A 14,372-nucleotide genomic window follows, 5' to 3' on the forward strand; every position below is an offset into this window, starting at 1 on the left:
GATTACAGCTGTGAGCCACTGCTCCCACCCTTAAAGCAGTAAACTACTCAAGAAGTAGTCCCCTAAGCAGTAAGGTCATTTCGTTATTTTTAATTTTATTTATTTATTTATTTTTGAGATGGAGTCTTGCTCTGTTGCCCAGGCTGGAGTGCACTGACACGATCTCAGCTCACTGCAACCTCCACCCCCTGGGTTCAAGCAATTCTCCTGTCTTGGCCTCCATAGTAGCTGGGATTACAGGCATGCGCTACCATGCCCGGCTAATTTTTGTATTTTTAGTGGAGACAAGGTTTCACCATGTTGGCCAGGCTTGTCTCCAATTCCTGAACTCACGTGATCTACCCACCTCGGCCTCCCAAAGTGCTTGGATTACAGGCGTTGAGTCACCGTGCCTGGCCACATCATTTAAATAAAGACTGGTATGGATTTGATTCCCAACTAGGGGGTGAGGCACATCCTATTTAACGGAAGGTAGGGGCATTTACATCTGTATCTCACCACCCCTCCTGATGAAGGGTGATGAATTTCTCTTCATTGAGAATCACTGCTACATTAGAAGGACATAATAGGGGAAAAAAGGGCCGGGCATGGTGGCTCACACCTGTGATCCCAGCAGTTTGGGAGGCTGAGGCGTGAGGGACTACTTAAGCTCAGAGTTCATGACAAGCCTGGGCAATATGGCAAGACCCCATAACTACAAAAATTTTTTTAAAAAATTAGCTGGGCATGGTGGCGTGCACCTGTAGTCCCAGCTATCCGGGAGGCTGAGGTCAGAGGATTGTTTCTCAACAAAGGAAGTAAAGGGGCCGGGCGCGGTGGCTCAAGCCTGTAATCCCAGCACTTTGGGAGGCCGAGACGGGCGGATCACGAGGTCAGGAGATCGAGACCATCCTGGTTAATACGGTGAAACCCCGTCTCTACTAAAAAGTACAAAAAACTAGCCGGGCAAGGTGGTGGGCGCCTGTAGTCCCAGCTACTTGGGAGGCTGAGGCCGGAGAATGGCGTGAACCCGGGAGGTGGAGCTTGCAGTGAGCTGAGATCTGGCCACTGCACTCCAGCCTGGGCGACAGAGCGAGACTCCGTCTCAAAAAAAAAAAAAACCAAGGAAGTAAAGGAAGTAAAGGCTACAGTGAGCCATGATCATGCCACTGTACTCCAGCCTGGGTGAAAGAGGGAAACCCTGTCTGGAAAAAAAAAAAAGAAAGAAACAAAACAAAAAGCCATAGGGGGTAGTGTCTCTGTTAGTTAAACTCTGTGTACCCAAGTTGGGAAAATTAACAAACAAATTTACTTCAAAACACATGAAGAAAAACTAACAACTGTAACAACCACAAACATAGGAAGGAAGAAGGCAGAAATGTCAGATTTCCTGATGTTACTACAGGCTATGTGGAGGTAAAAAGGTGTGCAGTGAAAATGCATCCTGAGGGCTGGAAAATGTGGCAATTGTAGATTAGTCTCTTTTAAATGCTGACGCACCAGTACGATTTGTAAAGGACAGCAATGCTGGTTAGGGTAGGTTAAGTACCAAGAGTCAACATATGAAAGGACTCCCCTGTTCCCGGGAATTCCTTCAGAGCCTCCAAATGTGCAGTCTCTTCTCTAAGAAGGGAGATGCCAGACACTTTATATACTTCATGGGATACCTCATTTAATCCTCCCAACAATCTGCTGAGGTGAGCATCATCACACCTCATTTTATAGATGAGGAAATTGAACCCCAGAGAGTGAATTGACTTAAGATTTAAACACTTACGTATAGCAATCACAGCGAAGGTCACCAGCAATTGCTTCCAAATTTACATCTGCATCCAGTGGTGGTTTGGTACCATTCTAAGTAAGAGAGAAAAATGATTTTTCATTGAAGTTTTAAAGACCATGCCAGGCGTGGTGGCTCATGCTTGTAATCCCAGCACTTTGGGAGGCCGAGATGGGCGGATCACGAGGTCAGGAGATCGAGACCATCCTCGCTAACACGGTGAAACCCCGTCTCTACTAAAAAAAAATACAAAAAACTAGCCGGGCAAGGTGGCGGGCGCCTGTAGTCCCAGCTACTCAGGAGGCTGAGGCAGGAGAATGGCGTGAACCCGGGAGGCGGAGCTTTGCTGAGATCCGGCCACTGCACTCCAGCCTGGGCGACAGAGCGAGACTCCGTCTCAAAAAAAAAAAAAAAAAATTAGCCGGGCGTTATGGTACACACCTGTAGTCCCAGCTACTCAGGAGGCTGAGGCATGAGAACTGCTTAAGCCCTGGAGGTGGAGGTTATAGTGAGCAGAGATCACGCCACTGCACTCCAGCCTGGGCGACAGAGTGAGACTGAGTCTCAAAATAAAGATAAAGACCATATTCATCTACATAATAGCTTCTTAATAACGGCTGTTTGACTAAATGAGTATAACTGACTTCCAGACCAGTGCTGTTAAGATTTATACAAATTTCAATGTTGAGAAATGAGGCTAAGAAGCAGATTCCAAACTTGAGAAAGCTAAAGGCAAACAATTTATGCTCCTGAAGTTTGAGGAATTTGTGTACAGTTGCAGCAAATACTAAACATCAACAAGAATGAAAGCCAGCACCTCGATCTTTCCCAAGGTGAAGAAACACATTTCCTTTCCAGCTTAAATATGGCAAATACTTAAGCAATGCTTAGTGTTGGTGTGAGGCTGGCTAGGACGGGAGAAATAATACTGAACCTGGCCAGGAGAGAAGGAGCAGTATTTGCTCTATAATAAAAGCACAAAGTCCTCTAAGCTCAGTATATTCTTTCTTAATCATTTATCTAACACTCAATCCTGATTTTGGTGCCAATTCCCCTTCAGCTCATTTCAAGAGACATTAGCAATGACAAGTATGTTGCAACTTAGAACTCAGAATTTCTCATGAGACTGGATGTAGAGAAAACAAACCAACCCAGAGTTTTAACACTTAACCCAGTACCTTGCTTGCATACATTATGTTTAATAATATTTTTAGTGACAAACTGCAGAGGCAAACAAAACGAGCTTTGTCTTTCCCCCAGGGTCTTGCTCTGTCGCCCAGGCAGGAGTGCAGTGGAACAACCACAACAGACTTGACCTCCTGGGCACAAGAGATCCTTCTACCTTAGCCTCTGGAGGAGCTGGAACTACATGCCACCATGCCTGGCTAGGCCTGAGCCAAGATCGCACCACTGCACTCCTGAGTAGCTAGGACTACAGGCGCATGCCACCATGCCTGGCTAATTTTTTGTATTTTTAGTAGAAACGGGGTTTGGCCAGGCTGGTCTCAAACTCCTAGCCTCAGGTGATCTGCTCACCTCAGCCTCCTGAAGTGCTGGGATTACCGGTGTGAGCTACCAGGTCTGCTTTTTTTTGGAGATGGGGTCTTGCTATGTTGCCTAGGCTTGTCTCAAACTCCTGGCCTCAAGCAATTCTCCTGCCCCAGCCTCCCAAAATGCTGGGATTACAGACATAAGCCACTGCACCCAATCAAAACAGTTTTTAATTATTTAAAATGTGTGACAGTTAGATGGTAAGCTTATGAGTATTTGCTTATTATTCTGATTCATAACTTACATATACATTGCATATGTTCTTTCCTGTGTAGCAAATATTATATTATTAAATAACTATTTTAAGAAGAAACATTGCCGGGCGCGGCAGCTCGCACCTGTAATCCCAGCACTTTGAGAGGCCGAGGAGGGCGAATCACCTGAGGTCAGGAGTTTGAGACCAGCCTGGCCAACGTGGTGAAACCCTGTCTCTACTAAAACAAAAATTAGCTGGGCATGGTGGCGTGTGCCTGTAATCACAGCTACTCAGAAGGCTGAGACAGGAGAATCACTGGAACCCGGGAGGTGGAGGCTGCCGTGAGCTGAGATCGTACCACTGCACTCCAGCCTGGGTGATGGAGACTTGGTCTCAAAACAAAAAAAAAAAAGAAAAGAAGAAACACACACAAAAGTGAATAAACACAAGCCATTAAGCTTTTCTCTTTTTTTTTCTTTGAGATAGAGTCTGGCTCTGTCACCCAGGTTGAAGTGCAGTGGCGCAATCCTGGCTTACTGCAACCTCCACCTCCTGGGCTCAAGCGATCCTCCCACCTCAGCCTCTTGGGTAGCTGGGACTACAGGCACCCACTACCACACCTGGCTAATTTTTGTATTTTTTGTAGAGATGGGGTTTCACGATGTTGCCCAGACTGATCTCAAACTCCTCAGCTCAAGTGATCTGCCCACCTTGGCCTCCCAAAGTGCTGGGATTACAGGTGTGGGCCACAGCACCTGCCCAGTAAGCTTTTCTTAGTGTAAAGCGTCAGCCTGGCAAAGTGCTCCAGGCACAGGGTTCGGTGACCTGGCTGAGAGGACTGGAGTTGCCGGCCTTGTGCACTAGTTACCTGTTGCTCTGCCCACACTCACATACCAGCCTCTTACTGCATCCCTGCAGGGCATATTCAAGAACTGCATAAATTATACATCTGTTAGTTGCTATCACTAAATAAAATGGACATGTTATCTACCACAGGTTCAAGAAACAGTTAATTTCCCATTCAATCCATTTTGACCTGGGACCCAAACTATGATCTTAGGCAAACAGCCTTGTGCTTTTTCCTCTGAGTAGTAAAACTAAAGGGTCAGAATGTAGGATTGCTAAGCATCTTTTAGTGTGAACAATTTTCAACTGAGTCAGGATAGTGGTCAATCCTGGGGGCAGGTAGGAGTGGGTAGTGACTGGAAGCAGAAGGGCAGCTTTTGTAGGTGTGGGAATGTTCTATTTTATTGTGGCAAAACATACAAAAAACTGACCATTTCAACCATTTTTCAGTGTACAGGTCAGTGGCATTAAGTCCATCCGCATTGTTGTATCATCCCTATCCAGCTCCAGAACTTTTCTATCTTCCCAAAAGAAAACAATGCATCCATTAAACAGTAACTCCTCATTCCTCCTGCCCCCGCCTCCCAATCCCTGGCAGTCACCATTCTACTTCATAATTCTATGAATTAGACTTGGAGTGTTCTCTTTCTTGATCTAGAGACTTCGTTTGTAACAATTCATGGAGCTGGACATTTACGACTTTTTAATTTTTTTTCTTGACTCTCTAAATCTACTTTACATTTACCACTTTTCTGTAGGTGTATCACACTTCAGTAAAAAGAGCTAAAAAGTGGAAATAACACTGGACGAGGAATTGGAAAACCTGAGTTTTAAAGTTCAGATTTGCAACTGAATGGCCTTTATGGAAGTTTGTTAACTTTATTATTTATTTAATATTTTTGATAATAAGAAACCAGTATCTTATCTCCAGATGAGTATATACAATTTTGTGCTATATTTGAGAGGGAAGGGGGGCATCAGTGAACATATAATAGTGATTTCTTAAAATGAAGACTAGCATAGACTTTCTTGCTATGGTGGTGCGCTGCCACATTAGGTAGGAGCCCTTATTAGGTGCTTTCTGTGATTTTAAGAATCTGTCAACTTACCTCAACTGTCACACTGTCACATTAGCTGTACGGATCTTCCCTAAGGACACTCCACGTGCTGTTAGACAATCTAATCTCAAACTATCTAGTGTCCTGTTTTAATCAAAAGCTCAATTATAGGAAGACAATTATTTTATACTTCTCAATATCTAAATTCTACCCTTGGATTAAGCCGGACCTCCACAAGGTCCTGTGCACTCTCAGAGTGCATTTCTTGGACCTTCATCAAATTGTGTTTAATGAACTGGCTTTGAGTAATACCCTCAGTTTATATTAAGAAAACGACAAGCCTCAGTCCCAAGAGGCTTATTGTGTTTATGTCAGAAATATTATTAAAGACATTGTGCATCACATCTTAGTGTTCTCTTTGTGAGGACCCAGAGGAATTTTTCTTTTTTGTGTCTCGCTCTGTTGCCAGGCTGGAGTGCAGTGGTGCAATCTCGGTTCACTGCAACCTCCGCCTCCCAGGTTCAAGTGATTCTCCTGCCTCAGCCCCCTGAGTAGCTGAGATTACAGGCATGCGCCACCACACTGGATAATTTTTGTATTTTAGTAGAGATGGGGTTTCACCATATTGGTCAGGCTGGTCTGAAACTCCTGACCTCGTGATCTGCCTGCCTCGTGATCCACCTGCCTCAGCTTCCCAAAGTGCTGGGATTACAGGTGTGAGCCACAGTGCCCAGCAGAGGAGGAATTTTTCTCACATTTGCATAGTGGGAGCAATTGTCAGCTTTCTATTCTTAGCATACCCTTTGTTTAAGAAAAATCTTTTGTGAAAGAAAGCTCAGTATATAAAGGAACACAATAAATAAATGAGGTGGGGTATGAGCTTAAGAAAATGAATTCATTGTTATACATTTAGATACTCTCAGAAGTTTCCTAATTCTTAGAAGATTAAACCTTTAGAAAAATAATTTCAAATACCCTCGAAAGAAAGTAACAAACTGTCCTCCTTTTTTTTTTTTTGAGACGGAGTCTCGCTCTGTCGCCCAGGCTGGAGTGCAGTGGCTGGATCTCAGCTCACTGCAAGCTCCGCCTCCCGGGTTCATGTCATTCTCCCGCCTCAGCCTCCCGAGCAGCTGGGACTACAGGTGCCCGCCACCTCGCCTGGCTAGTTTTTTGTATTTTTAGTAGAGACGGGGTTTCACCGTGTTAGCCAGGATGGTCTCGATCTCCTGACCTTGTGATCCGCCCGTCTCGGCCTCCCAAAGTGCTGGGATTACAGGCTTGAGCCACCGCGCCCGGCCTTTTTTTTTTTTTTTTTTTTTGAGACAGAGTCTCACCCTGTGGCCCAGGCTAAAGTGCGATGGAGTGATCTCGGCTCACTGCAAGCTCCCCCTCCCGGGTTCAAGAGATTCTTCTCCCTCAGCCTACCAAGTAGCTGGGATTACAGATGTGCACTACCATGCCCAGCTAATTTTTTGTATGTTTAGTAGAGATGGGTTTCACCATGTTGGCCAGGCTGGTCTCTGATCTTGTGACCCACCCACCTCGGCCTTCCAAAGTGCTGGGATTACAGGCACGAGCCACCACGCTCAGCCAAACTCTCCTTTTTTTGAGGGCATGAGGTGTACTCTACCTAGGATACCTCCAAAAGTTTCTATAGCAACATTACTTTCTAATTAGTAGAAATAAGGGCTAAGGAATCTTTGGATCATTGAAATCTAACTATTCTTTCATTGAAATATGGTAATCTTTCCGACTTATAGTAAGAACTAAAATGAATTCTATTTATTCTCAAGTGAGAGCAAATGAGAAGAATTTTATTTTATTTTATTATTATTTTTTTTGAGATGGAGTCTTGCTCGTCGCCCAGGCTGGAGTGCAGTGGTGTGATATCAGCTCACTGCGAGCTCCACCTCCCGGGTTCACGCCATTCTCCTGCCTCAGCCTCCCGAGTAGCTGGGACAACAGGCGCCCGTCACCATGCCCGGTTAACTGTTTGTATTTTTTAGTAGAGAAGGGGTTTCACCGTGTTAGCCAGGATGGTCTTGATCTCCTGACCTTGTGATCCGCCCACCTCGGCCTCCCAAAGTGCTGGGATTACAGGCGTGAGCCACCACGCCCGGCGAGAAGAATTTTAAATGGCATAATAAAGAGCTTATAAAACAAAATATGAGTATTTCAGAAAACCATTTATTGAAATGGTACTAGGATATCAAGTATTTAGAAGCTTAAACTAATTTGTTTTTTCTTTATGCCATTTTCTCTTAATAATGTTATATTACAATAATACTATATTATTTTTTAATAAAGGCCTTAATGGAAATCTCAAATAATTTGGTAACTACAGAAAGCTAAGCTAAAGGAATTATTAGAAAAAGAAGGAAAACAGTCTCTTAAGGAAATTATAGGCCAGGCGTGGTGACTCATGCCTGTAATCCCAGCACTCTGGGAGGCCAAGGCGGGCAGATCACCTGAGGTCAAGAGTTCGAGACCAGCCTAGGCAACATGGTGAAACCCTGTGTCTACTAAAAATACTGGTGTAGGCTGGGTGCGGTGGCTCATGCCTGTAATCCCAGCACTTTGGGAGGTCAAGGCAGGCGGATCACCTGAGTTCAGGAGTTTGAGACTAGCCTAGCCAACATGGTGAAACACCATCTCTACTAAAATACAAAACTTAGCCGGGTGTGGTGGCAGGTGCCCATAATCCCAGCTACTCAGGACACTGAGGCAGGAGAATTGCTTGAACCCAGGAGGCAGAGGTTGCAGTGAGCCGAGATCACACCACTGCACTCCAGCCTACGGAACAAGAGTGAGACATTGTCTCAAAAAACAAAAACAAAAACAAAAAAAAACAGGTGTGGTGGCAGGTGCCTATAACCCCAGCTATTTAGGAGGCTGAGGCAGGAGAATCACTTGAACCTGGGAGGCAGAGGTTGCAGTGAGCCAAGATCACACCATTGCACTCTAGCCTGGGCATCAAGAGCAAAACTCCGTCTCAAAGGAAAAAAAAAAGAGTTATCCCACAAATATTGTATGATTCTACTTGTATGAGGTACCTAGTAATAGGCAAAGTATAGAGACAGAAAGTAGAATGGTGGTTGCCAGGGGCTAAGGAAGAAGGAATGGGCAGTTTATGTTTAATGGGGACGGAGTTTCAGTTTGGGAAGCTGAAAAAGTTCTGGAGATGAATAGTGGTGATGGTTGCACAACAATGTGAATGTACTTACTGCCACAGAAATATACACTTAAAAATGGCGAAAATGATAAATTTTATGTTATATATCTATAGCATTTTACTAAAATTTGAAAAAAGTTATGGCTTATTTACACTGATATTTTCCTATAAATCTTTTTTTTTTCTTTGAGACGGAGTCTCGCTCTGTCGCCCAGGCTGGAGTGCAGTGGCGCGATCTCTGCTCACTGCAACCTCTGCCTCCCGGGCTCACGCCATTCTCCTGCCTCAGCCTCCCGAGCAGTTGGGACTACAGGCGCCTGCCACCACGCCCGGCTGATTTTTTTGTATTTTTAGTAGAGACGGGGTTTCACCGTGTTTGCCAGGATGGTCTCGATCTCCTGACCTCGTGATCCTCCTGCCTCGGCCTCCCAAAGTGCTGGGATTACAAGCGTGAGCCACTGTGCCCGGCCGATATTTTCCTATAATTCTTATTAAGCATTATATGTTATGAAATACTCAGGTTCAAAAAGTAATTCAAGACATGCTACTACTTTTATTTTAACAAATATTTTCATTTGGTCATACAAATCTATTTTTTTTTTTTGGAGATGGAGTCTCACTCTGTGTCCAGGTTGGAATGCAATGGCATGATCTCACTTCACTGGATTTACACCATCCTCCTGCCTCAGCCTTCCGAGTAGCTGGGACTATAGGCACACGCCACCATGCCTGGTCAATTTTGGTATTTTCAGTAGAGATGGGGTTTCACCATACTGGTCAAGCTGGTCTCAAACTCCTGACCTCAGGTGATCCACCCACCTCGGCCTCCCAAAGTGCTGGGATTACAGGCGTGAGCCACCATGCCCAACCAACTTTATTCTTAAATCTATTTTTAATTACATATCAGAGTTTAGAATCATTAATGCTTTCTTGTTTTGTTTTGTTTTGAGACGGAGTTTCGCTCTTCTTGCCTAGGCTAGAGTGCAATGGTGCAATCTCGGCTCACTGCAACCTCTGCCTCCTGGGTTCAAGCGATTCTCCTGTCTCAGCCTCCTGAGTAGCTTAGTACCCACCACCATGCCTGGCTAATTTTTTTTGGTATTTTTAGTAGAAATGGGGTTTCACCATGTTGGCCAGGCTGGTCTCGAACTCCTGACCTCATGATCCACCCACCTTAGCCTCCCAAAGTGCTGGGATTATAGGCGTGAGCCACTGTACCTGGCCCACTCACTCTTCTTTTATGAAACTTAGATCCCAAAAGATACGAAGAAGTTGCTTTGACCCACAAATTTTTTTCAGACTTTTAAGAACAGGACTAAACATCTTTATTCTAATCTCTTTATAATATTTCAGATGTTAATAGGAGAAAGAGAAAACTGTATATAAAACAATCTGGGAAATTAAAGTCAAAAGCCAGCAAACTGAAATAGAAAGGGTAAACATTAAAAATGCCAATTTTCCTCACTTTGTTGACTTACAAACAACATACATGGGCAGGAAGTCTACCTTGTGACTTCTTCCCTCTGAGATTAGATATTGTGCTTCCTCTTCCTCTCACTCTGCCCTGCTTTAGCCATCAACAAAGTTTTTTAAACAAAAACACTCATGACCTCTGAAGGATGAGGTTAAGATAAGGATGTGAAATTGCAGTGCTAATAGCCCTCTTGAGAGGGCACCAGGCCGACGCAGGCAGACAGGGCACAGGGAGGCTGCATGTGGGTCCTGCTCCTGGACAGCTCTGCCCAATAAGGTTCCAAGTCTTAGAACAGGACACAGTAAGAATTGAAGCAAAAATGCACTCTCAAGACAAAGAGAATAAACTAACAAAAGCCCTTCTGCCGTTGGCACAGACAGAGGCTGAGGACTGACTATGCAGCAGTCTAAACCACAATCTACAAAAGTTGCTTTTGGACAGGCAAGGTGGCTCACGCCTGTAATCCCAACACTTTGAGAGGCCGAGGTGGGCAGATCACAAAGTCAGGAGTTCCAGACCAGCCTGGCCAACATGGTGAAACCTCATTTCCCTAAAAATACAAAAATTAGCCAGGTGTGGTGGCACGTGTCTATAATCCCAGCTACTCGGGAGGCTGAGGGAGGAGAATTGCTTGAACCTGTTCGTCCACCTTGGCATCCCAAAGTGCTGGGATTACAGGTGTGAACCACCATGCTCGGCCAAAGTTGACCTCTATTGAAATGTCTTTTCTGTTTTTTTTTTTCTTCTTCCATATTCACAACTTTGTGCTTGGAAGCTGCAGGACTCCTCTCTGTTACCCACCCCATTTATACCAGATGACTATTTTTTTTTTTTTTTTTGGAGACAGAGTTTTGCTCTTGTTGCCCAGGTTGGAGTGCAATAGTATGATCTCAACTCACCACAACCTCTGCTTCCCGGGTTCAAGCTATTCTCCTGCCTCAGCCTGCTGAGTAGCTAGGATTATAGGCATGCGCCACCATGCCCAGCTAATTTTGTATTTTTAGTAGAGATGGGGTTTCTCCATGTTGGTCAGGCTGGCCTTGAACTCCTGACCTCAGGTGGTCCGCCTGCCTCAGCCTCCCAAAGTGCTGGGATTACAAGCATGAGCCACCACGCCCGGCCAGATGACCATTCTATACAGACAGACAAACCAAATACATACATACATATATGGTCGTGAGAGAAAATCTGAAAATACAAAGCAAATGAGCACTCTGGGAGGCCAAGGCAGGCAGATGAGACCAGGAGATCGAGACCAGATTGACCAACATGGGGAAACCCCGACTCTACTAAAACTACAAAAATTAGCTAGGTATGGTGGCCCATGCCTGTAGTTCCAGCTACTTGGGAGGCTGAGGCAGGAGAATCACTTGAACCTGGGAGGCAGAGGTTACAGTGAGTAGAGTAACATCTGACATGTAGGCTGATATTATCAGGTAGGTCTTGTTGTTGCTCCAAGCTGGCTGGGCCCTTACAGTGAAGCTGTGGTGCTCTCCTATTACACATAAATAATTCCACAGAATACGGACATTAGACAAGGCCACTCTGTGACCGTGAAGGATCAAGACAGAAATGAGAACACTCTGTAATGAAGTCTGAACATGGACAAAGCATAAACACTGTCCAAGACACAAACATGACCAAACATCCGCCATCTTAGCTAATATAACTACTGTTTCTTTGCCAATCACAGTTTTAGCCTTGGTCTAATCTTCCTTCCGTTTAGGCAAGATTTATTAAGTCACCCAAATATAGAATTATGCTTGCTTTTTAACAGCCATTCAGGGCAAAGGCTGTTATTAAATCCTTCCCAAATATAACACAAATCCCAAATCAATTAAGTCCTAATACCCTCTTACTGAGATATGCCCCCAGTTCCCCATGGAGTACATTCTCCTGCACTGCAAAGAGTAATAAGCCCAACTTGTTCAACTACATGTGTGCTCTTGGTGGGGTTTGGTTGAAGAGCACTAACAAAGTGGAAAAATGACGCATAATGCCATCTCCCAGAGGCAAGCACTGTATGTTGGCATATTTCCTTCTTGATGTTTTTCACTGTATGTCTTTATAAATATAGTTGAAATCGCCACACTATTCAGTCACCTTTATTTACTTCCCCTCCTCAGGAATGAATTAATACATTTGTCATTGTTTCATAAACATTCCTATTATCATCTAGAAGGCAAGCTCCTGATAGGTAAGACAATGTCTTACGTTTCTCAGTCTCTACACAATCAAGGATGTATTTAGTTTATAACAAATACTTATCAATGAAGTGGGATACTTTTTTTTATTTTATTTTGAGATGGAGTCTCACTCTGTCGCCCAGGTTGGAGTACAATCTTGGCTCACTGCAACCTCCACCTCCCAGGTTCAAGTGCTTCTTGTGCCTCAGCCTCCTGAGTAGCTGGGATTATAGGAGCACACCATCACGCCCAGCTAATTTTTGTATTTTTGTAGAGACACTGTTTTGCCATGTTGGCCAGGCTGGTCTTGAACTCCTGACCTCAAGTGATCCACCTGCCTCGGTCTCCCAAAGTGCTGGGATTACAGGCATGAGTGGGGTACTTTGAATATTCACCCCTTGGTCTGAGGCCTAATGATTTTGGCCAATAGCACTGAAATTCTAGATTAATGAAGTGTAAAGTTGTTCTGGTGTGAGTACCATACATTGAATGAAACACAGCAGGAAGAATGAGCCAATCATTCTTCTGGTTCAAAATCTGTAAGGCTCTGAATACCACATGCCTCATCTCTGGCACGTCTAGAAATAAATACCAATCCAACTTTTCTCTTTAGTTCATGAAATCCCAAGGACAAGTGTGAAAGCATTATCATTATGTCACCATGACTACAGGAAATTCTTATAATTGGATATGTGTGTGCTTATTTGTATATACATACACACCCACATACATTGACCAAAGCAAACAAAATCTCACTATCATAGTTCCTAATGACAGAGCCAAGGAGGCCAGGAATGGTGGTTCACGCCTGTAATCCCAGCACTTTGGGAGGCCGAGGTGGGCGGATCACTTGAAGTCAGGAGTTTGAGACCAGCCTGGCTAACATGGTGAAACCCCATCTCTACTAAAAATACAAAAAAAAAAAAAAAAAAAAAATTAGCCGGGTGTGGTGGCATCCACCTGTGGCCCCAGCTATGCAGGGAGGCTGAAGCCGATTTGCTTGAACCCGGGAGGTGGAGGTTGCAGTGAGCTGAGATCACGCCATTGCACTCCAGCCTGGGCGACAAACAGGGTCTCTTTTTTTGAAACACTGTGTCAAAACAAAAAACAAAAAACAAAAAAAAACAGAGCCAACAAAAGGGAGAGAAGATGCTATGATGCAGTCATCATCAAATTTGTCTGATGCAAAGAAATAAGTATATGGCACCAAAGCAGGGTTTCTTAACTTTGGCATTATTGATATTTTGAGTTGGATAATTCTTTTTTCTTTCCCTTGAGACAGGGTCTCAGCTCTGCTGCTCAGGCTGGAGTGCAGTGGTGTGATCATGGCACACTGCACCCTTGACCTCTTGGGGTCAAGTCATCCTCCCACCTCAGCCTACCAAGTAGCTGGGACTACGGGTGCATGCCACTATGCCTAGCTAATTAAATAAAAACATTTTCTTGGCAAGGTGCGGTGGCTCACGTTTGTAATCCCAGCACTTTGGGAGACTTGAGGCAGGTGGATCACAAGGTCAGGAGCTCGAGACCAGCCTGGCCAATGTGGTGAAACCCTGTTTCTACTAAAAATACAAAAATTAGCTGGGTTTGGTGGTGCACACCTGTAATCCTAGCTACTCAGGAGGCTGAGGCAGGAGAATCACTTGAACATGGGAGGTGGAGGTTGCAGTGAGCTGAGATGGCACCACTGCACTCCAGTCTGGGCAATAGAGTGAGATTCCATCTTGAAAGAAAGAAAAAAAATATATATATGTGTGTGTGTGTATATATATATATATATATATATATATTTTTTTTTTTTTTTCTTGTAGAGACAGGGTCTCACTATGTTGTCCAGGCTGGTCTCCAACTCCTGGCTCAAGTGATCCTCCTGCCTCAGCCTCCTAAATTGCTGGGATTACAGGCCTGAGCCACCATGCCTGGCCTTGGATAATTCTTTGTTGTTGGCTGTCCTGTGCACTGTAGAATATTTAGCAGCATTATCACTCCTCTGCATAGTGGTAAACAAATGTCCCTAGACATTGCCAAATGTTCTCTGGGGATGTGAGGTGGGGTGGTGGGAAAACTGCCTTAGGTAGAGAACTACTGAACTAAAGCAGTATGTTTTCATGGCTTTGACCCCCAGCTATG

The 14,372-nt window shown here is 44.5% G+C and overlaps 1 protein-coding gene and 2 long non-coding RNA genes across 9 annotated transcripts in view; 2 read left to right on the plus strand and 1 right to left on the minus strand.

Annotated features, from left to right (window-relative positions):
- The window catches only part of NVL (nuclear VCP like), a 104,550-nt gene that overhangs the window by 7,573 nt on the left and 82,605 nt on the right, over nt 1–14,372 (minus strand). For all 7 annotated transcript variants that reach the window (XR_013395202.1, XM_077938427.1, XM_028825941.2 and 4 more), the window contains one exon: nt 1,757–1,833. Coding sequence is in view for 6 of the 7 variants with exons in the window: in XM_077938427.1 (XP_077794553.1) it covers nt 1,757–1,833 (77 nt within the window). In the remaining variant the exon portion in view is untranslated. The remainder of the gene's footprint in view (nt 1–1,756; nt 1,834–14,372) is intronic.
- Nucleotides 9,214–13,555, plus strand: LOC144329637 (uncharacterized). Its single transcript, XR_013395246.1, has 2 exons — nt 9,214–9,719; nt 13,406–13,555. It is a non-coding gene; the product is annotated as an uncharacterized LOC144329637 (long non-coding RNA).
- On the plus strand, nt 10,780–12,372 carry LOC144329660 (uncharacterized). The gene is made up of 2 exons (XR_013395273.1): nt 10,780–11,036; nt 11,717–12,372. It is a non-coding gene; the product is annotated as an uncharacterized LOC144329660 (long non-coding RNA).

This window comes from Macaca mulatta, chromosome 1, assembly GCF_049350105.2.
Source record: "Macaca mulatta isolate MMU2019108-1 chromosome 1, T2T-MMU8v2.0, whole genome shotgun sequence".
NCBI classification, from domain to species: Eukaryota; Metazoa; Chordata; class Mammalia; order Primates; family Cercopithecidae; genus Macaca; species Macaca mulatta.